The 15,644-nt window shown below is 45.6% G+C and overlaps 1 protein-coding gene across 5 annotated transcripts in view; it reads right to left on the reverse strand.

Annotated features, from left to right (window-relative positions):
- Positions 1-15,644, reverse strand: part of GPHN (gephyrin) — a 720,134-nt gene that overhangs the window by 93,138 nt on the left and 611,352 nt on the right. For all 5 annotated transcript variants that reach the window (XM_038765627.1, XM_038765623.1, XM_038765626.1 and 2 more), the window contains one exon: positions 7,194-7,286. In XM_038765627.1, the coding sequence (XP_038621555.1) occupies positions 7,194-7,286 (93 nt within the window). The remainder of the gene's footprint in view (positions 1-7,193; positions 7,287-15,644) is intronic.

Raw genomic sequence — 15,644 nt, forward strand, 5'->3', positions numbered from 1 at the left:
AGGAGAAGCTGAATCTTCCCTTTATGAAATAACTAATGAAAACAATCTACAAAACAAACGGTGGAGGTGCCTAATAAAAACGATTTCTGAAGGTCTCTGACATAATAACGGGGCTTTTCTAGCTCAACCATGCTAATGTTTCTCTCTGCCAACAAGATAACTCTAAACAATACACTTTAATTACTTGAGCTTCTTCTGCCTCATACACGAAAACGGAAAGAAAATTATCTTTAAGAATAACATTACATATCATGTACTTTCTTTTCATCTCCAATAGGCTGAAAAATAGAATAGTTTGTCTTTCAGAGCTTCATACATGTTGACTCTGGCTTATGTCACAATCACTCTGTTGGCCCAAATCTCAGTCTCCCCCCAACAGGGCTCAGACTCTGGGAAAGTTGGAGACAACGGACTCATCAAAATCGAATCATCTGCTTGGTGGACAACACCCGTGGTCGCAAATATTACAGAAAGAAGGAATGTGGAAGAGAATGAAACCACGGTATTAGGGTCTGTGGTTTCCCAGCAGTTTGGCAAATGACTCATTTATGGGTTCTTTGCTTTGTCTGATTCCATTTCACCTCCTCAGACTGAGACCCCCTCTCTGAGGAAGCCTTCTCTCAGATCAAAGACCTCATTGTATAGAAACTAATCTGAACTAGGAACGTGGCATGTGAAGAAAATTATTTGTGGGGATAAAAAAAGAGTGTACTACTTTTCAGGTGCAAGAGCTGGCAGTTTCAACCAAGGCCTAAACAACTGTAACCAAAAATATTTCCCATAGTGCAGTAAAACGCTATGAGACAGTGGATCACACAAAGAAAACTGATAATTACATATAATTAATGTATGTAAGCGGCTCTGCTGCTTGTCAGCTGTGGGACTTTGGGCAAGTGCCTCAGTTACCTCATCTGTAAAATGAGGGTTAAGACTGTGAGCCCCATGTGGGACAATCTGATCACCTTGTATCCTCCCCAGCGCTTAGAACAGTGCTTTGCACATAGTATGTGCTTAACAAATGCCATTATTATTATATTAATTACTTAAGAGGAGAAAAATTCACTGTAAGAAAGTGTACAGTTCTATAATCGATTAGTAAAGAGGAAGCAGACTTTGCAATGTAATGATGGAGACAGTTTCACATCACATCATTCACATCAGCAACTTCTCTAGGCAACTGATTAAAAGTTTTGCAATTGGAAGTCTTAGACTGCGTTTTCTGTTGGCAAGAAGGATTATTGAGCTTTTACCCCAGGAGGGCACAAAGCAACAGCTTTGCATACTTCCAATTCCCCTCCATTGCTGCTGAGAAAAGCATTAATGGCAGCAACTGCCTTCCCCTCACCATGAGGGTCCCTGCTGCTGTCATGTTCTGTGCGTGTTAGGATGGGGATAAAGCTGTGCACACACAGCACGAGTCTGCCATGAAACCCCAGGAAGACTGGTGGCTGTGGCTGTTCCCTGAACTCCGAGCCCCTAGGAGCCTGAAATTCTGCTCCTCTAGACACACTCCCCACTGATTTTGTTTTTATTTGGTGTATTTGTCTGTTTCGTTTTAATGTTTCATCACTCCTGCTGCGTCTATCTCCAGTCCTTTCTCCCCACTTTTACTCTTAGATTATGAGACCCTGGAGGGGCAGAGATCATGTCTAATTCCCATCTGTGTATTCTCTCCCTGCTCTTAGTACAGAGCACTGCCCACAGTAAGCACTTAATAAATTCTATTACTACCACTACTACTTCCAACCTAGCTCTTGAAACTGGGCAAGAATCCCTCGTCTGGAGCAGGTGGCTCTGCAGGTAAATTCATGAATAAATGATAATGATGGCATTTATTAAGCACTTACTATGTACAAAGCACTGTTCTAAGCACTGGGGAGGTTACAAGGTGATCAGGTTGTCCCACGGAAGGCTCACAGTCTTAATCCCCATTTTACAGATGAGGTAACTGAAGCACAGGGAAGTTAAGTGATTTGCCCAAAGTCACACAGCTGACAATTGGCAGAGCCAGGATTTGAACCCATGAACTCTGACTCCAAAGCCCGTGCTCTTTCCACTGGGCCAAGCTGAATAAATGGTTTTTAATGGGAAACGAAAGGGGAAGGTGGGATTCTTGGATGGTCGAATTCCAGGAAGGGCAACCACCGCACAGCTCCTCAAAGAATCCCGATGCTGGAATGGCATGAATTCTGTTTTTAGGCAAAATATCTTGCTTTTGGAGCAGTACAGGAAAGCTCTGAGGAAAAGCAGCATCGGCCACAAAATACTGGGAGAAAAGAAGAGGGTGAAGGAAGGATAAACAACCTCAGTGCAACTTTATTTGTTGGGTTTCATAGGGTGGTAGTAGCAGAGAAGCAGCATGGCCTAATGGAGAGAGCATGGGCCTGGGAATCAGAAGGATCTGGGTTCTAATCCCAGCTCTGCCACGTGTCTGCTGTGTGACCTTGGGGAACTCACCTAACTCCTCTGTGCCTCAGTCACCTCATCTGCAAAACAGGGAATAAGATGTAGGACAGGGGCTGTATCCAATCCAATTTGCTTGTATCCACCCTACTGCTTAGAACTGTGTCTGCCACATAATAAGCGCTTAACAAATACCACAATTATTATTATTAGTAGTAGTAGTAGTAGCATTTATGGGTGCCCACTTGGTATGCTGCACTGTGTTTGGGAAGTTCAGAATAATAAAGTAGCAGGTTCCCTGACCACAAGGATCTTAAGGTCTAACGGTGGAGACAAGCATAAAAATATTTACAACTAGAGTAGCAAAAATTAATAAATTGAGCAGACAAATATGCATGACTACCAAGGAGTGGGTAAAGAAATTCATTTGTGCTAGATCTGCTGAAAGATGTAAGACCTGGGTGGCTGGGAAATCAACTGGAGAAAGCTTGATGGAAGAGGTGGGATTTTGGGAGGGCTTTCAATGGAGAGCGAGCTGCGGTCTGAGTTGGGGAGGGAAAGAATTCCAAGCCAAGGGGGACCAAGGAGTTGGAGATGGGAGAGCCAAGAGCAAGGTACCGACAGAAGGTTGGCTTGGGAAGGGTAAAGACGGTGGTGAAGAGATCACATAGGTAAAGTGGGGCCAGATGGTGGTGAACCTTGAAGTCGATCATGAGGAGCTTCTGTTTGATATGAGTAGACACAGCGGGCCAGGGGTGGATTTTGAGGAAAGGAGAGATCTGGGCAGTGCAATGCTTTAGTAAGATGATCTCTGCAATAGCACATAGTGTGGACTAGAGTGGGGAAAGACTGTAAGCCCACTGCTGGGTAGGGCCTGTCTCTATATGTTGCCAGCTTGTACTTCCCAAGCGCTTAGTACAGTGCTCTGCACACAGTAAGCGCTCAATAAGTACGATTGATTGATTGACTGAAAGGCTGGAAGCTGGGAGACCATCAAGGAGGCTGAAGTAATAGACAAAACTGGAGCTTGTTTCAGCATGGTGGCAGTGTGCGTGGAGAAGAAGAGGAACACCTGGTGCACAGAGCATGAGGCTGGGTGGCAGAAGGTCATAATAATGACAATAATAGTAATAATAATGGTATTTGTTAAGCGTTTACTATGTGCGAAGCACTATTCTAAGCACTGGGGGGGATACAAGGTGCTCATGTTGTCCCACGTGGGGCTTACAGTCTTAATCCCCATTTTACAGATGAGGTCACCGAGGCCCAGAAAAGTAAAGTGACTTGCCCAAGGTCACACAGCTGACAAGCGGTGGAGCCAGGATTTGAACCCATGACCTCTGGACTCCCAAGCCCGTGGTCTTTCCACTGAGCCACACTGCTCATGGGTCATGGGTTCTAATGCCGATTCCGCCACCTGTCTGCCGTGTGACCTTGGGCAAGTCACTTCCCTTCTCTGGGCCTCAGTGACCTCATCTGGAAAATGGGGATCAAGACTCTGCGCCCCATGTGGGACAGGGACTGTGTCCACCCCAATTTGCTTGTATCCACCCCAGCGCTTAGTACAGTGCCTGGCCCGTAGTAAGTGCTTAACAAATACCATTATTATTATTAAATTGGGTGGGAAACACCGGAAGGATTTGATATTGACTGAATGTGAGAGTTGAACGACAGTGAAGTTAAGGGTAACACCAAGGTTGCAGGCTTCACCATGCTTGCAATTTACCCAATCAAGTAGAGCAGTAGTAGTAGATGGTAGATAATAAGAATAAGAATAAGAATAATGGCATTTGTGAAGCACTTACTATGTGCCAAACACACTGTTCTAAGCACTGGGGTAGATATGAGGCAATCAGGTTGGGCACAGTCCCTGTCCGACACGGGGCCCACAGTCTCAATCCCCATTTTAAGATGAGGTGACTGAGGCCCAGAGAAGTGAAGTGACTTGTCCAAGGTCACACAGCAGACATCTGAAAGAGTGAGGAGTCGTGAAGGTCATGAAGCTTGTGGGGTTCTGGGACAGGGAGGAGGGCGGTGCTATCACCAGAAATGGGAAAATGAGGAGGAGCAGATGGTTTAAGAGGGAAGATGAGTAATTCAGGTGTAAACACGGTGAGACTGAGGAGAGGGTGGGACATTCAAGTGCAGATGTCCTGGAGGCAAGCAGAGTTGCGTGACTGTAGATTAGAGGAGAGGTCAGGGCTGGAAAGGTAGATTTGGGAGTCACCAATATATTGTATTTATTGAACGCTTACCGTGTGCGGAGCCATGTACTACTGTGCTTTGGAGAGGGCAGTGCAACAGAGTTGGTAGCCACGTTCTCTCCAGATACAGGTGGTAGTTGAAGCCGTGGGAGCAGAAAGGCTCCCCAAGAGAGTGAGTGAAAGCGAGGGACATTGAGGCAGGACAGGAGCTGTGGAACAAAACTGAGGAGTGGTCAGAGAGATAGGAGGAGTACTCAGTGAGTGTGTGTCAGCAGAACCAGGGCCAGGTCATTTTTCAAAGAAAAGGAAATGGTCTTAGTGACAAAGGCAGCTGAGAGGTGAAAAAAACTATGACAGAGAGAGCCCACTGAGCTCTAAGGAGGTAATTAGTGAACTGGTAGGGCAGTTTCTCAGCGGAGGGAAGGGGACGGAAACCCGTTTGGAAAAATGGCCATGATGAGAGTTGGTGGAGAGGAGATGAAGGCAATGAGCCATTCCAGGTGTTTGGATGGGAATGTGGGTAAGGAAGGGGCTTTGAGATTGAGAGAGGGGTATATTTGAAAGGTAAGGAGCTATCAGAGAGTCAACTGTGGAAAACAGAAGTCGGGGAGGGACAAGGATGAGAGCAGGAGTGACTTGCCCAAGATCACACAGCAGACAGGTGGCAGAGCTGGGATTGGAACCCATGGCCTTCTGACTCCGAGGTCCACGCTCTAGCCACTTCGCCACGCACCCCTGTTTGGCCTCCGCCAGCAGGAGGAGGAGGAACAAGAGGAAAACGCAGGGCTTTTGGGGGGTCGTCCTTAGCCGCTGCTGCCAGGGAAGAGTTGAGGTCAAGAGTTGGGGTCAGGCCGTGTCCGGTACTCGGGCTGTGTGCCCCCGCTGGGCCTTGCTGAGCCCGCCGCCTTTTGCCCGGGATCTGGCCTTGGAGAGGCCCTGCCTGGCTCCCTCTCTGGGGGTTGCGGCTATGAATACACCCGGTGGGGCCAACTCTTAACTCACCTCGTTACTCTTCTACACCAACTCAGCCCGCACTCTTGGCTCCTCCAATGCCAACCTTCGCACTGTGCCTCCATCTCGCCTGTCTTGCCACCAACCTCTCACCCACATCCTGCCTCTGTCCTGCAGTGCCCTCCCTCCTCAGATCTGGCAGACGATTCCTCTCTCCCTCTTGAAAGCCTTACTGAAGGCACATCACCACCAAGGGGCCTTCCCTGACTTACCCCTCCGTTCCTCTTCTCCCACTCCCTTCTGCGTTGCCCTGACTTGCTCCCTTTATTCATATTCAACACCTGTATATATGTTTGTACAGGTTTATTACTCTATTTTACTTGCACATATTTACCATTCTATTTATTTTATTTTGTTAGTATATTCTGTTTTGTTGTCTTTCACCCCCTTCTAGACTGTGAGCCCGTTGTTGGGTAGGGACCGTCTCTAGATGTTGCCAACTTGTACTTCTTAAGCGCTTAGTACAGTGCTCTGCACACAGTAAGCGCTCAATAAATACGATTGAATGAAGAGTGGAACCTGATCCACAGGATGGGCTGGGGTGGATAATTAGCGTTTCGTATGGGTAGGGTCCGGGTAACTTTCTCTGCAGAATATGCAGGATAGGCGCCATGGTTCATCTTGAGGTCAACTTTCTTTCCCTTCCCTTTCTCTTCCCAACTGCCCCTGCCGCCTTGGTCCTAGCCTACATCGCTTTAGCCCAAGGGTGACAACCCAGCCCGACCCAAGAGACCTAAACACCTGCAATTTATCTTCCTTGAGCCCTGGTAACTACAGAAAAATTATGCGTTGGGTTGAGTAATCAGCATTTCTTTGCAGATACGGGTCAGGTACTAATTACCATCTCTGGGTTTGGGGCAAAATACAGTCCCCTTTGAAGGTGTCCGTACCCACAGTAAATCGACAGTAATAATAATAATGATGGCATTAATTAAGTGCTTACTATGTGCAAAGCACTGTTCTAAGCGAAAGTACCCCAGCAGACCTGTGTAGAAGTAACTGGTTGACCCAAACCATTGAGACTGAGTTTTTGTTTTTACCAGCTTTTACTTGTCTGTGGTGTTGGTTTTTCTGGTTAAAACATGAATTAACTGCTGTTCTGGAGTTCGTAGAAGAGCTAGGGCGTCAACTGCTTCTCCCTATGCCTCTGGCATTCTCCTGCCTACCCAGAGGCTTGAAGCAGGGTCGTTTTCATCCAGAAACTACTTAAAATCACGTTACGGATAATCCCAAAATGAGGCAGCAGGTTGGGTTCTTGGAGGTAGTTGATGGCAGCCATGTAACTCCTCTTTCAAAGGGGAAGGTGTATAACCAAAGGAGGAATGGGATTTCTTTAACTCTTTCCTGGAGTTATTAATCAAGGGCAAAGTTCACACAACTGCTGTGCTTTCGCTGGAATGTTCAACCAGGAGATGGAAATCTATCTCTAAGCCACCATGATTCTCTTAACCTCAGAGTTGTTCTCAACCTTTTGGGAGAGGCAGTGGTCACAACAGTTGAGTCCCTGGAACAACCACGAGCCACTAAAATATTCCATTTATCCATGATGTCAACAAAGAAAGTAAAATCATTTACCTCGGACAGCGTAGCCATCTTTCACAGATGCTGGGAACGGGGGTAAGTTGTCTTTTGCGTAGACATCTTGAGCAAGGACTCGACCCATCCCATCTGCAAGGGGAAAAAAAGAATCTAAAATCACAGTGGAGTGGTTGGGGGTGGGGGGGGAGTGGAATCCTCTAGGCCAATCAATCAGTGGCACTTATTGAGCACTTACTGAGTGAAGACCACTGTACTAAGCGCTTGAGAGAGTACAGTAGAGTTGGTAGAGAAGGCTAAATCCAGTGAAAGGAAGAAATCAGAGGTGACAAGCTCTCATGAACAAGGTGAGGAGTGTGGGAAGCAGAGTGGGAAGCAAAGGGATCTGGGCATCAGAGGATATGGATTCTAATCCCAGGTCTGCCACTTACCTGCTCTGGGACTCAGTTCCCTTAACTGCAAAATGGGTGTTCAATACCTATCCTCTCTTCCACTTAAAATGTGAGCCCTTTGTGGGACCTGTTGATGTTGTAACTATTCTAGCGCTTACTAAAGTGCTGGGCACTTAATAAGCACTTAACAATTCCATAATTATTAGTAGTAGTACTAATAAGGCGAGCATAAATATGATGGTTTTTTTTTTTCTAAAATCTAGTTGGCATAGGGATTGCCAACCTAAGTATAACAATAGGAAAGGTAAGGAGAAAAGGGAGGCTGGTGGATCAGACGAAGTAGGTAAAGTGACTCCACGACATTATTCAGAAAGACAGTATAAACCCAGGGCTGTATGCTTAGAAATACTAATATATTAATGCTACATCACTGCCCAAAAGGGAAGATTTATTACCTGCGATTTCATTGATTGGGAAAGATGGGCACAGTGAAATGAAGCAAGTTTACTAGGGTCTAGCAGAAAGTCAATGGAAGAGTTAGGCCGAGGACCTGGAGGGGGTCTTCATTTCTATGTCCTCCTGGTTATATCTCATTATGTAACGTATCCAGGATGTCCTACATATAATATACTGAGATGCAACATGATCAAATTTTGCCAGAAGACGACTGTACCTAAATTGTCCACATTAATAACACCATCTCAAATTTGTCACTTCGATTTTCTGAAGCACGCTCGTACCAATGAATAATTTCATTTTATCTTCCTATCATCCCTTTTTTAAACTGGACACACGAAAGGCAGGAATTATTTTTCCCATTTTACATATGGGAAAACAGAGGCACAGAGAGGCCAAGAGATTTTCCCAAGATGATTTCAACAGGACCAAGCCAGGAAGGACTAATCTCCAGGATTCCTGAAGCCGGATCAGCCTTCTTTATCATTTCCACCAGACCCTACTGCCCACGACCCTGGTGGATTGGGAAAAAGAAAAGAGGCTTCCACTTGCTGATGAAACTCCAAAAGAAACTCCACATCACCTCTACGCCCGTGAGCTAAATGATTAGGATCAGAGCGTTGTTCAAATGATGGAATTTACAACAGCCACATGTATTCTTATCTAAGCTCCAAAGAGAATTTTTGAAAGGACATCCCAGCATGATGAGATGAAGCACTAGAGAAAAATGTAAAGAGCTAATTCAAAGTATAATTATTAGTAATAGTAGTGCTATTACTGCTACTACTATAAACAACTCAATTCTGTTTGAGGCTCAGAGATTCAGCAATAATAGCAGCAGTGCTTGTTAAGTGCTTACTGTAATAAATGCTGGGTAGAAACAAGTTAATCCGTAAGATACCTTCATGGGCTGTAACTCTCAACCTCCCCATTGCTCCCCAAGCAAACCTCATCATTTTCAGTCTGAAGCTGGCATGTCCGACTTCAAGCAAAGGACATCCTGCATGGCCTAATGGATAGAGTCCAGTCCTGGGAATCAGACAGGTCTGGGTTCTAATCCTGACTCTGCCACTTGTCTGCTGTGTGACCTTGGGCATGTCTCTTCACTTCTCTGAGCCTCAGTTTCTTCATCTGTAAAATGGGGATTGAGACTGAGCCCTCTGTGGAACAGGGACTTTTTACAATCTGATTATCTTGTATCACCACTTAGTACTGGCATACAGAAAGCCCTTAACAAATACCACCACAATTATTATTATTGTTATTATTATTATTATCCTGCTTTCCACCTCATCCTGGCGCAAACAAGTTTTTAAAACAGGATTATGGACTGGTGAGGCTGCTCACCCACCAGGGTCTACTTATTATTATTATTATTGCTATTATTATTATGGTATTTGTTAAGCACTTACTATGTGTCAGGCACTAAGTGTTGGGGTGGATACAAGCAAATTGGGTTGGACACAGTCCCCATCCCACCCCCATCAACAGTCTCAATTCCCATTTTACAGACGAGGTAACTGAGGCACATAGAAGTGAAGTGACGTGCCCAAGGCCACACAGCAAAGCGGCGGAGTCAGGATTAGAACCCATGGCCTTCTGACTCACAGGCCTACGCTCTATCCGCTACGCCATGCTGCTTCTGATCAGTTTCCCAGATGTTTCCAGTGTACCTTCCTTGAGATAAATTTAGCCCTATTGACAAGGTTGGTGAAACACTGACTCCAAAGAAGATTGAATAATAATAATAATAATAATGGCATTTATTAAGTGCTTACTATGAGCAAAGCACTGTTCTAAGTGCTGGGGAGGTCACAAGGTGATCAGGTTGTCCCACTGGGGGCTCACAGTCTTCATCCCCATTTTACAGATAAGGGAACTGAGGCCCAGAGAAGTTAAGTGACTTGCCCAAAGTCACACGGCTGACAATGGGCAGAGCCGGGATTTGAACCCATGACCTCTGACTCCAAAGCCTGGGCCCTTTTCCACTGAGCCACGCTGCTTCTCTAAACTGTATAGGAGTCAACTTTACATTTTGAGTGTGGAGCATTTTGGACAGGGTCCCCAGGAGGGAGAAAAGGGGAGGAAAGCGGAGCGTCTAGGGAGAAAATAAGACAATTGTGACAGCTGTTAAGTGCTTACCATCAATCAATCGTATTTATTGAGCGCTTACTATGTGCAGAGCACTGTACTAAGCGCTTGTGCCAGGCAATTCAATTTATTTATATTAATGATGTGTACATACCTATAATTCTATCTATATTGATGCTATTGATGCCTTTCTCCCCCCTTCTAGACTGCGAGTCCGTTCTGGGCAGGGATAGTCTCTATTTTTGCTGAATTGTACTTTCCAAGCACTTACTACAGTGCTCTGCACACAGTAAGGGCTCAATAAATACGACTGAATGAATGAATGCTAAGCACTGGAATGGATATGAGAAAATCAGGTTGGAACAGTCCCAGTCCCATGTGGGGCTCACAATCTCAATCCCCATTTAACAGATGAGGTAAGTGAGGCACAGAGAAGTGAAATGACTTGCCCAACAGCAGACAAGTAGCAAAGATGGGATTAGAACCCATGACCTTCTGACCCCAAGGCCCATGCCCTATCCATGTTAGTTTAGACATACACATACACACACAAACACACAGGTCCATGGAGGTAGATAAGCAGCGTGAGAAGAGGTGAGAAGGTGAGAAGCAGCGTGGCTCAGTGGAAAAAGCCGGGGCTTTGGAGTCAGAGGCCATGGGTTCAAATCGCGGCTCCACCACTTATCAGCTGTGTGACTTTGGGCGAGTCACTTAACTTCTCTGGGCCTCAGTTACCTCATCTGTAAAATGGGGATGAAGACTGTGAGCCCCCCGTGGGACAACCTGATCACCTTGTTAACCTCCCCAGTGCTTAGAACTGTGCTTTGCACATAGTAAGCGCTTAATAAATGCTACCATCATTATTATTATTATTATTATAATGGCTTAATGTGGGATGGAGGAATATGTGAATCTGGCCAACTTGAATAACTTAGGTTAGAGAGTCTATTTTTCAGCTTTCCTTAAGCTTTATTAAAGTTCATTCATCATTAATTATTTTTCAAGATGAAAATGGCTTAGAATCATGTCTACCTAATAAAAGCTTGGGTTTACAGACTGTCAGTCTTTTTTAAAAAAAATTAATGAAACTCTCCTGCATCCCCATTTAGGAAAGGAAGATCATAGAGGTGGAAATTGTTGTCAGATCAGCCATCAACTCGCCAATTTCCTCGCTGTGATTTTGGGGTTGGTGTGAATCCATCAGAACCAGCCTGACCTGGGACTTGTCGAGAACTAAGGACTTTGGTGAAACTGGATTAATTCTGCCTCCCCAAGGAGGATTTAAATCCAAGGAGGATTTAAATTGCTATTTCAAAAGTTTAGTCCAGGGCCCCAAGGGTCAAGAATCTGATCCAAGCCTTCAAAAAACATCCCAGTCTTCAAGAACCATCCTCAGCCTCCCTGAATCCAGAATATAGCATTTGAGCCCCATTTGCCATGGGAAAAGATACCCCAGAGACATCCCAACCAGGATCCGTTCTGTCTCAAAACCAGCCAAGAATTTTTTTCTGCCTCTGCCACTAACATCAATCAATAGATCAATCAATGGTATTTATTGAGGACTTACTGTGTGCAGAACACTAGAAACTTGAGAAAACACTGAACAACAGAACTGGTAGACATACTCCTTGCCCATGAGGAGCTTACATTCTAAGGGGGAAAAAGATGTTAAAAGAAATTAATTGCTATGGGTGAATAGCAAGGGCATGGCCTAGTGGATAGGACACTGGAGAAGCAGCGTGGCTCAGTGGAAAGAGCACGGGCTTTGGAGTCAGAGGTCATGGGTTCAAATCCCGACTCCACCACTTGTCAAGCTGTGGGACCTTGGCCAAACCACTTAACTTCTCTGTGCCTCTGTAATGTTATCTGTAAAATGGGATTAAGACTGTGAGCCCCACGTGAGACAACTTGATCACCTTGCACCTCCCCCTCCCCGTCCCGGGTACTTAAAACAGTGCTTTGCGCATAGTAAGCGCTTAACAAATACCATAATCATCAACATCAATATAGGCCTGGGACTCAGAAGGTCATGGTTCTAATCCCTGCTCTGCCACTTGTCTGCTGTGTGACCTTGGGCAAATCACTTCACTTCTCTGCTCTTCAGTCACCTCATCTGTAAAATGGGGGTTGAGACTTTAAGCCCCACGTGGGACAGGGATGGTGTCCAACCTGATCTGCTTGGATCCACCCCGGCGCTTAGTACAGTACATGGCCCATAGTAAAGCGCTTTACAAATATCATTATTATTATTATTATTACGGGTTCTAATTCTGGCTCTGCCACTCATCTGCTGTGTGACCTTGGGCAAATCACTTCACTTCTCTGTGCCTCGGTTACCTCATCTGAAAAATGGGGATTGAGACTGTGAGCCCCATGGGGGATAGGGACTGTGTCCAACCCCATCTGCTTGTTTCCACCCTAGTGCTTTGTACAGTGCCTGGCACACAGTAAGCACTTAACTACCACAGTGATTATAATTAAGTGAAAGTGGGTGGTAAGCAGCGTGGCTCAGTGGGAAGAGCACGGGCTCTGGAGTCAGAGGTCATGGGTTCAAATCCTGACTCCACCAATTGCCAGCTGTGTGACTTTGGGCAAGTCACTTCACTTCTCTGTGCCTCAGTTCCCTCATCTGTAAAATGGGGATTAAGACTGTGAGCCCCCCGTGGGACAACCTGATCACCTTGTAACCTCCCCAGCGCTTAGAACAGTGTTTTGCAAATAGTAAGCGCTTAATAAATGCTATTATTATTATTATTATAACAGAGGTGATGCAGAAGGAAATGAGGGTGGAGTTGGGGAAGCCCTCTTAGGGGAGATTTGATTTTAGTCAGGCTCTGAAGATGGGAGAATGGTGGTCTGTCGGAAATGAAGGAGAAGGGGCTTCCAGGGGCAGGACGGGGGCAAGGGGTCGGCGGTGAGATCGATGGGGTTGTGGTGCAGAGAGTAGGTCGGTGTTACAGGAGGGTAGTTTGCAGGCTTGTTTGTAGTAAGTGATCAGCAAAGTAGGACAGGGAGGGAACTGTACTTTCCAAGCACTTAGTACAGTGCTCTGCACACAGTAAGTGCTCAACAAATACGACTGAATGAATGAATGAATGAATGAGTGTCTGTGGTGGAGGTGGATGGGCAGCTATTAGTCTGAGGAGAGGGGAGAGAGAAGCAGTGTGGCTCAGTGGAAAAGAGCCCGGGCTTGGGAGTCAGAGGTCATGGGTTCTAATCCTGGCTCCGCCACGTCTGCTGTGTGACCTTGGGCAACTCATTTAATAATAATAATAATAATAATGGCATTTATTAAGCGCTTACTATGTGCAAAGCACTGTTCTAAGCGCTGGGGAGGTTACAAGGAGATCAGGTTGTCCCACGTGGGGCTGACAGTCTTAATCCCCATTTTACAGATGAGGGAACTGAGGCTCAGAGAAGTTAAGTGACTTGCCCAAGGTCACGCAGCAGACATGTGGCGGAGCTGGGATTCGAACCCATGACCTCTGACTCCAAAGCCCGGGCTCTTCTCCACTGAGCCACGCTGCTCCTCTGAGCCTTAACTTCTCTGAGCCTCAGTTACCTCATCTGTAAAATGGGAATTAAGACTGTGAGCCCCACGTGGGACAACTTGTATCCTCCCAGCGCTTAGAACAGTGCTTTGCACATACTAAGCACGTAACAAATGCCATTATTAGTAGTAGTAGTAGCAGTAGCAGTATTATTATTATTATTACTATTATGTGGCCTGCACGGGTTTTTTTTTTGACAAACGATCCAGGCAGAAAGAGAGAAGAGCCATGGACTACCTATTTCTTATTTCTGCAACTGCATTCTTGGAACGTGTTCCAGTGTTTCATGAGTCCCTTAATCAACCGGAAGACAGTTTCCGGAGGTCTCAGCTATTTTGCTTACAGAATTGACAAGAATAAATAATACACACTTAAATTAATGACCACAGGCTTGTTTTTCAGTTCACAGATGATACTGTGATACTGCTGATGGTCGTGCTATATCCATGAGGGTGAGTCTCATTTGAGAGACACTCTCGTGCACACTTGAACACTTGGTCTAATTCATTCACAGTCATGCCCCTGGCCATTTGTGGGAGTGTGTCTTAGACACCAATAGCTGAAAAGAGGAAAGGATATTCTACTGGCAATAGGGTGGTGGCTGTCTGTGTTGATCCATAATAATAATAATAATAATGATGGCATTTGTTAAGTGCTTACTATGTGCCAAGCACTGTTCTAAGGGCTGGATAATAATGGCATTTGTTAAGCGCTTACTATTTGCGATGCACTGTTCTAAGCGCTGGGGTGGATACATGGTGATCAGGTTGTATAATAATAATAATGATGGCATTTATTAAGCGCTTACTATGTGCAAAGCACTGTTCTAAGCGCTGGGGCGGTTACAAGGTGATCAGGCTGTCCCATGAGGGGCTCACAGTCTTAATCCCCATTTTACAGATGTGAGGCACAGAGAAGTTAAGTGACTTGCCCGAAGTCACGCAGCTGACAAATGGCGGAGCCAGGATTTGAACCCATGTCCTCTGACTCCAAAGCCCGTGCTCTTTCCATTGAGCCACGCTGCTTCTCATCCACCCCAGTATTAGTACAGTGCCTGGCAACATAGTAAGTGCTTAATGCCATAATTATTGTAATTATTACTATTATCTATCCCCAGAGAAACCACTGCCTCCCCCAGAGGGAAGGTGGATGGACTCCTGTCCTCCATAGATGGAGGAAGGGGGTCACGTTGTTACTGCTCATGCCCAGGCGCGTGGACACTGTCCTCTTGCTTCTGTGGGGCAAGGAGATGGAACCATTTGTCTGCTGTGTGACCTCGGGCAAGTCAATGCCCGTCTCTGGGCCTCAGTGACCTCATCTGTCAAATGGGGATTAAGGCTGGGAGCCCCATGTGGGACATGTACTGTGTCCAAACCCAATTAGCTTGTGTCTACCCCAGAGCTTAGAACAGTGTAGTAAGATACACATAGTATATGTGTATACTATACTATATAAGCACGTAGTAAGCGCTTAACAAATACCATCATCATCATGGGGAGGGAAGGGGGAAGAAACTAAACTCTGCTAGTGCCAACCCACTGCTTCTCCCCCTCTTCTTTGGCTTCCTTCCTCTTCCCTGCTGATAGTAACAGCTGTTGCTACTGAATGGTAGAGTGATATCCCAGATCCTGCCGTGGGCCTCATAAAACTTAGTAGCCCTGGATCCCAAGTGAGGATGAACCCAGCCCAGTCACTGCTGAGCAGGTGTTGTACGTGGGTGGGGTGGGGAATGTGGCCTTTAAAGCCATGCATTTAAATTGTATTACTACTGGTACTACTTCCCAACCGAAAATGAAATTAATGCAATAGCTCTAGAAAAGAAGGGAATTGAGCCGGTTGCTTTCCAGGAGGAGATAAAGGCATACAATAATAAAGACTGCCCTTTTCTGGATATTGATTTTCAGTGGTATATCTCCCTGGAAGACATCACATATGCTCACCTTTAGCTAGGTACTAAGACTCAAGATTCATTTCTATACTGTTGAAGTAATAATTATGGT

The sequence above is a fragment of the Tachyglossus aculeatus genome, chromosome 23, assembly GCF_015852505.1.
Source record: "Tachyglossus aculeatus isolate mTacAcu1 chromosome 23, mTacAcu1.pri, whole genome shotgun sequence".
Lineage (NCBI taxonomy): Eukaryota > Metazoa > Chordata > Mammalia > Monotremata > Tachyglossidae > Tachyglossus > Tachyglossus aculeatus.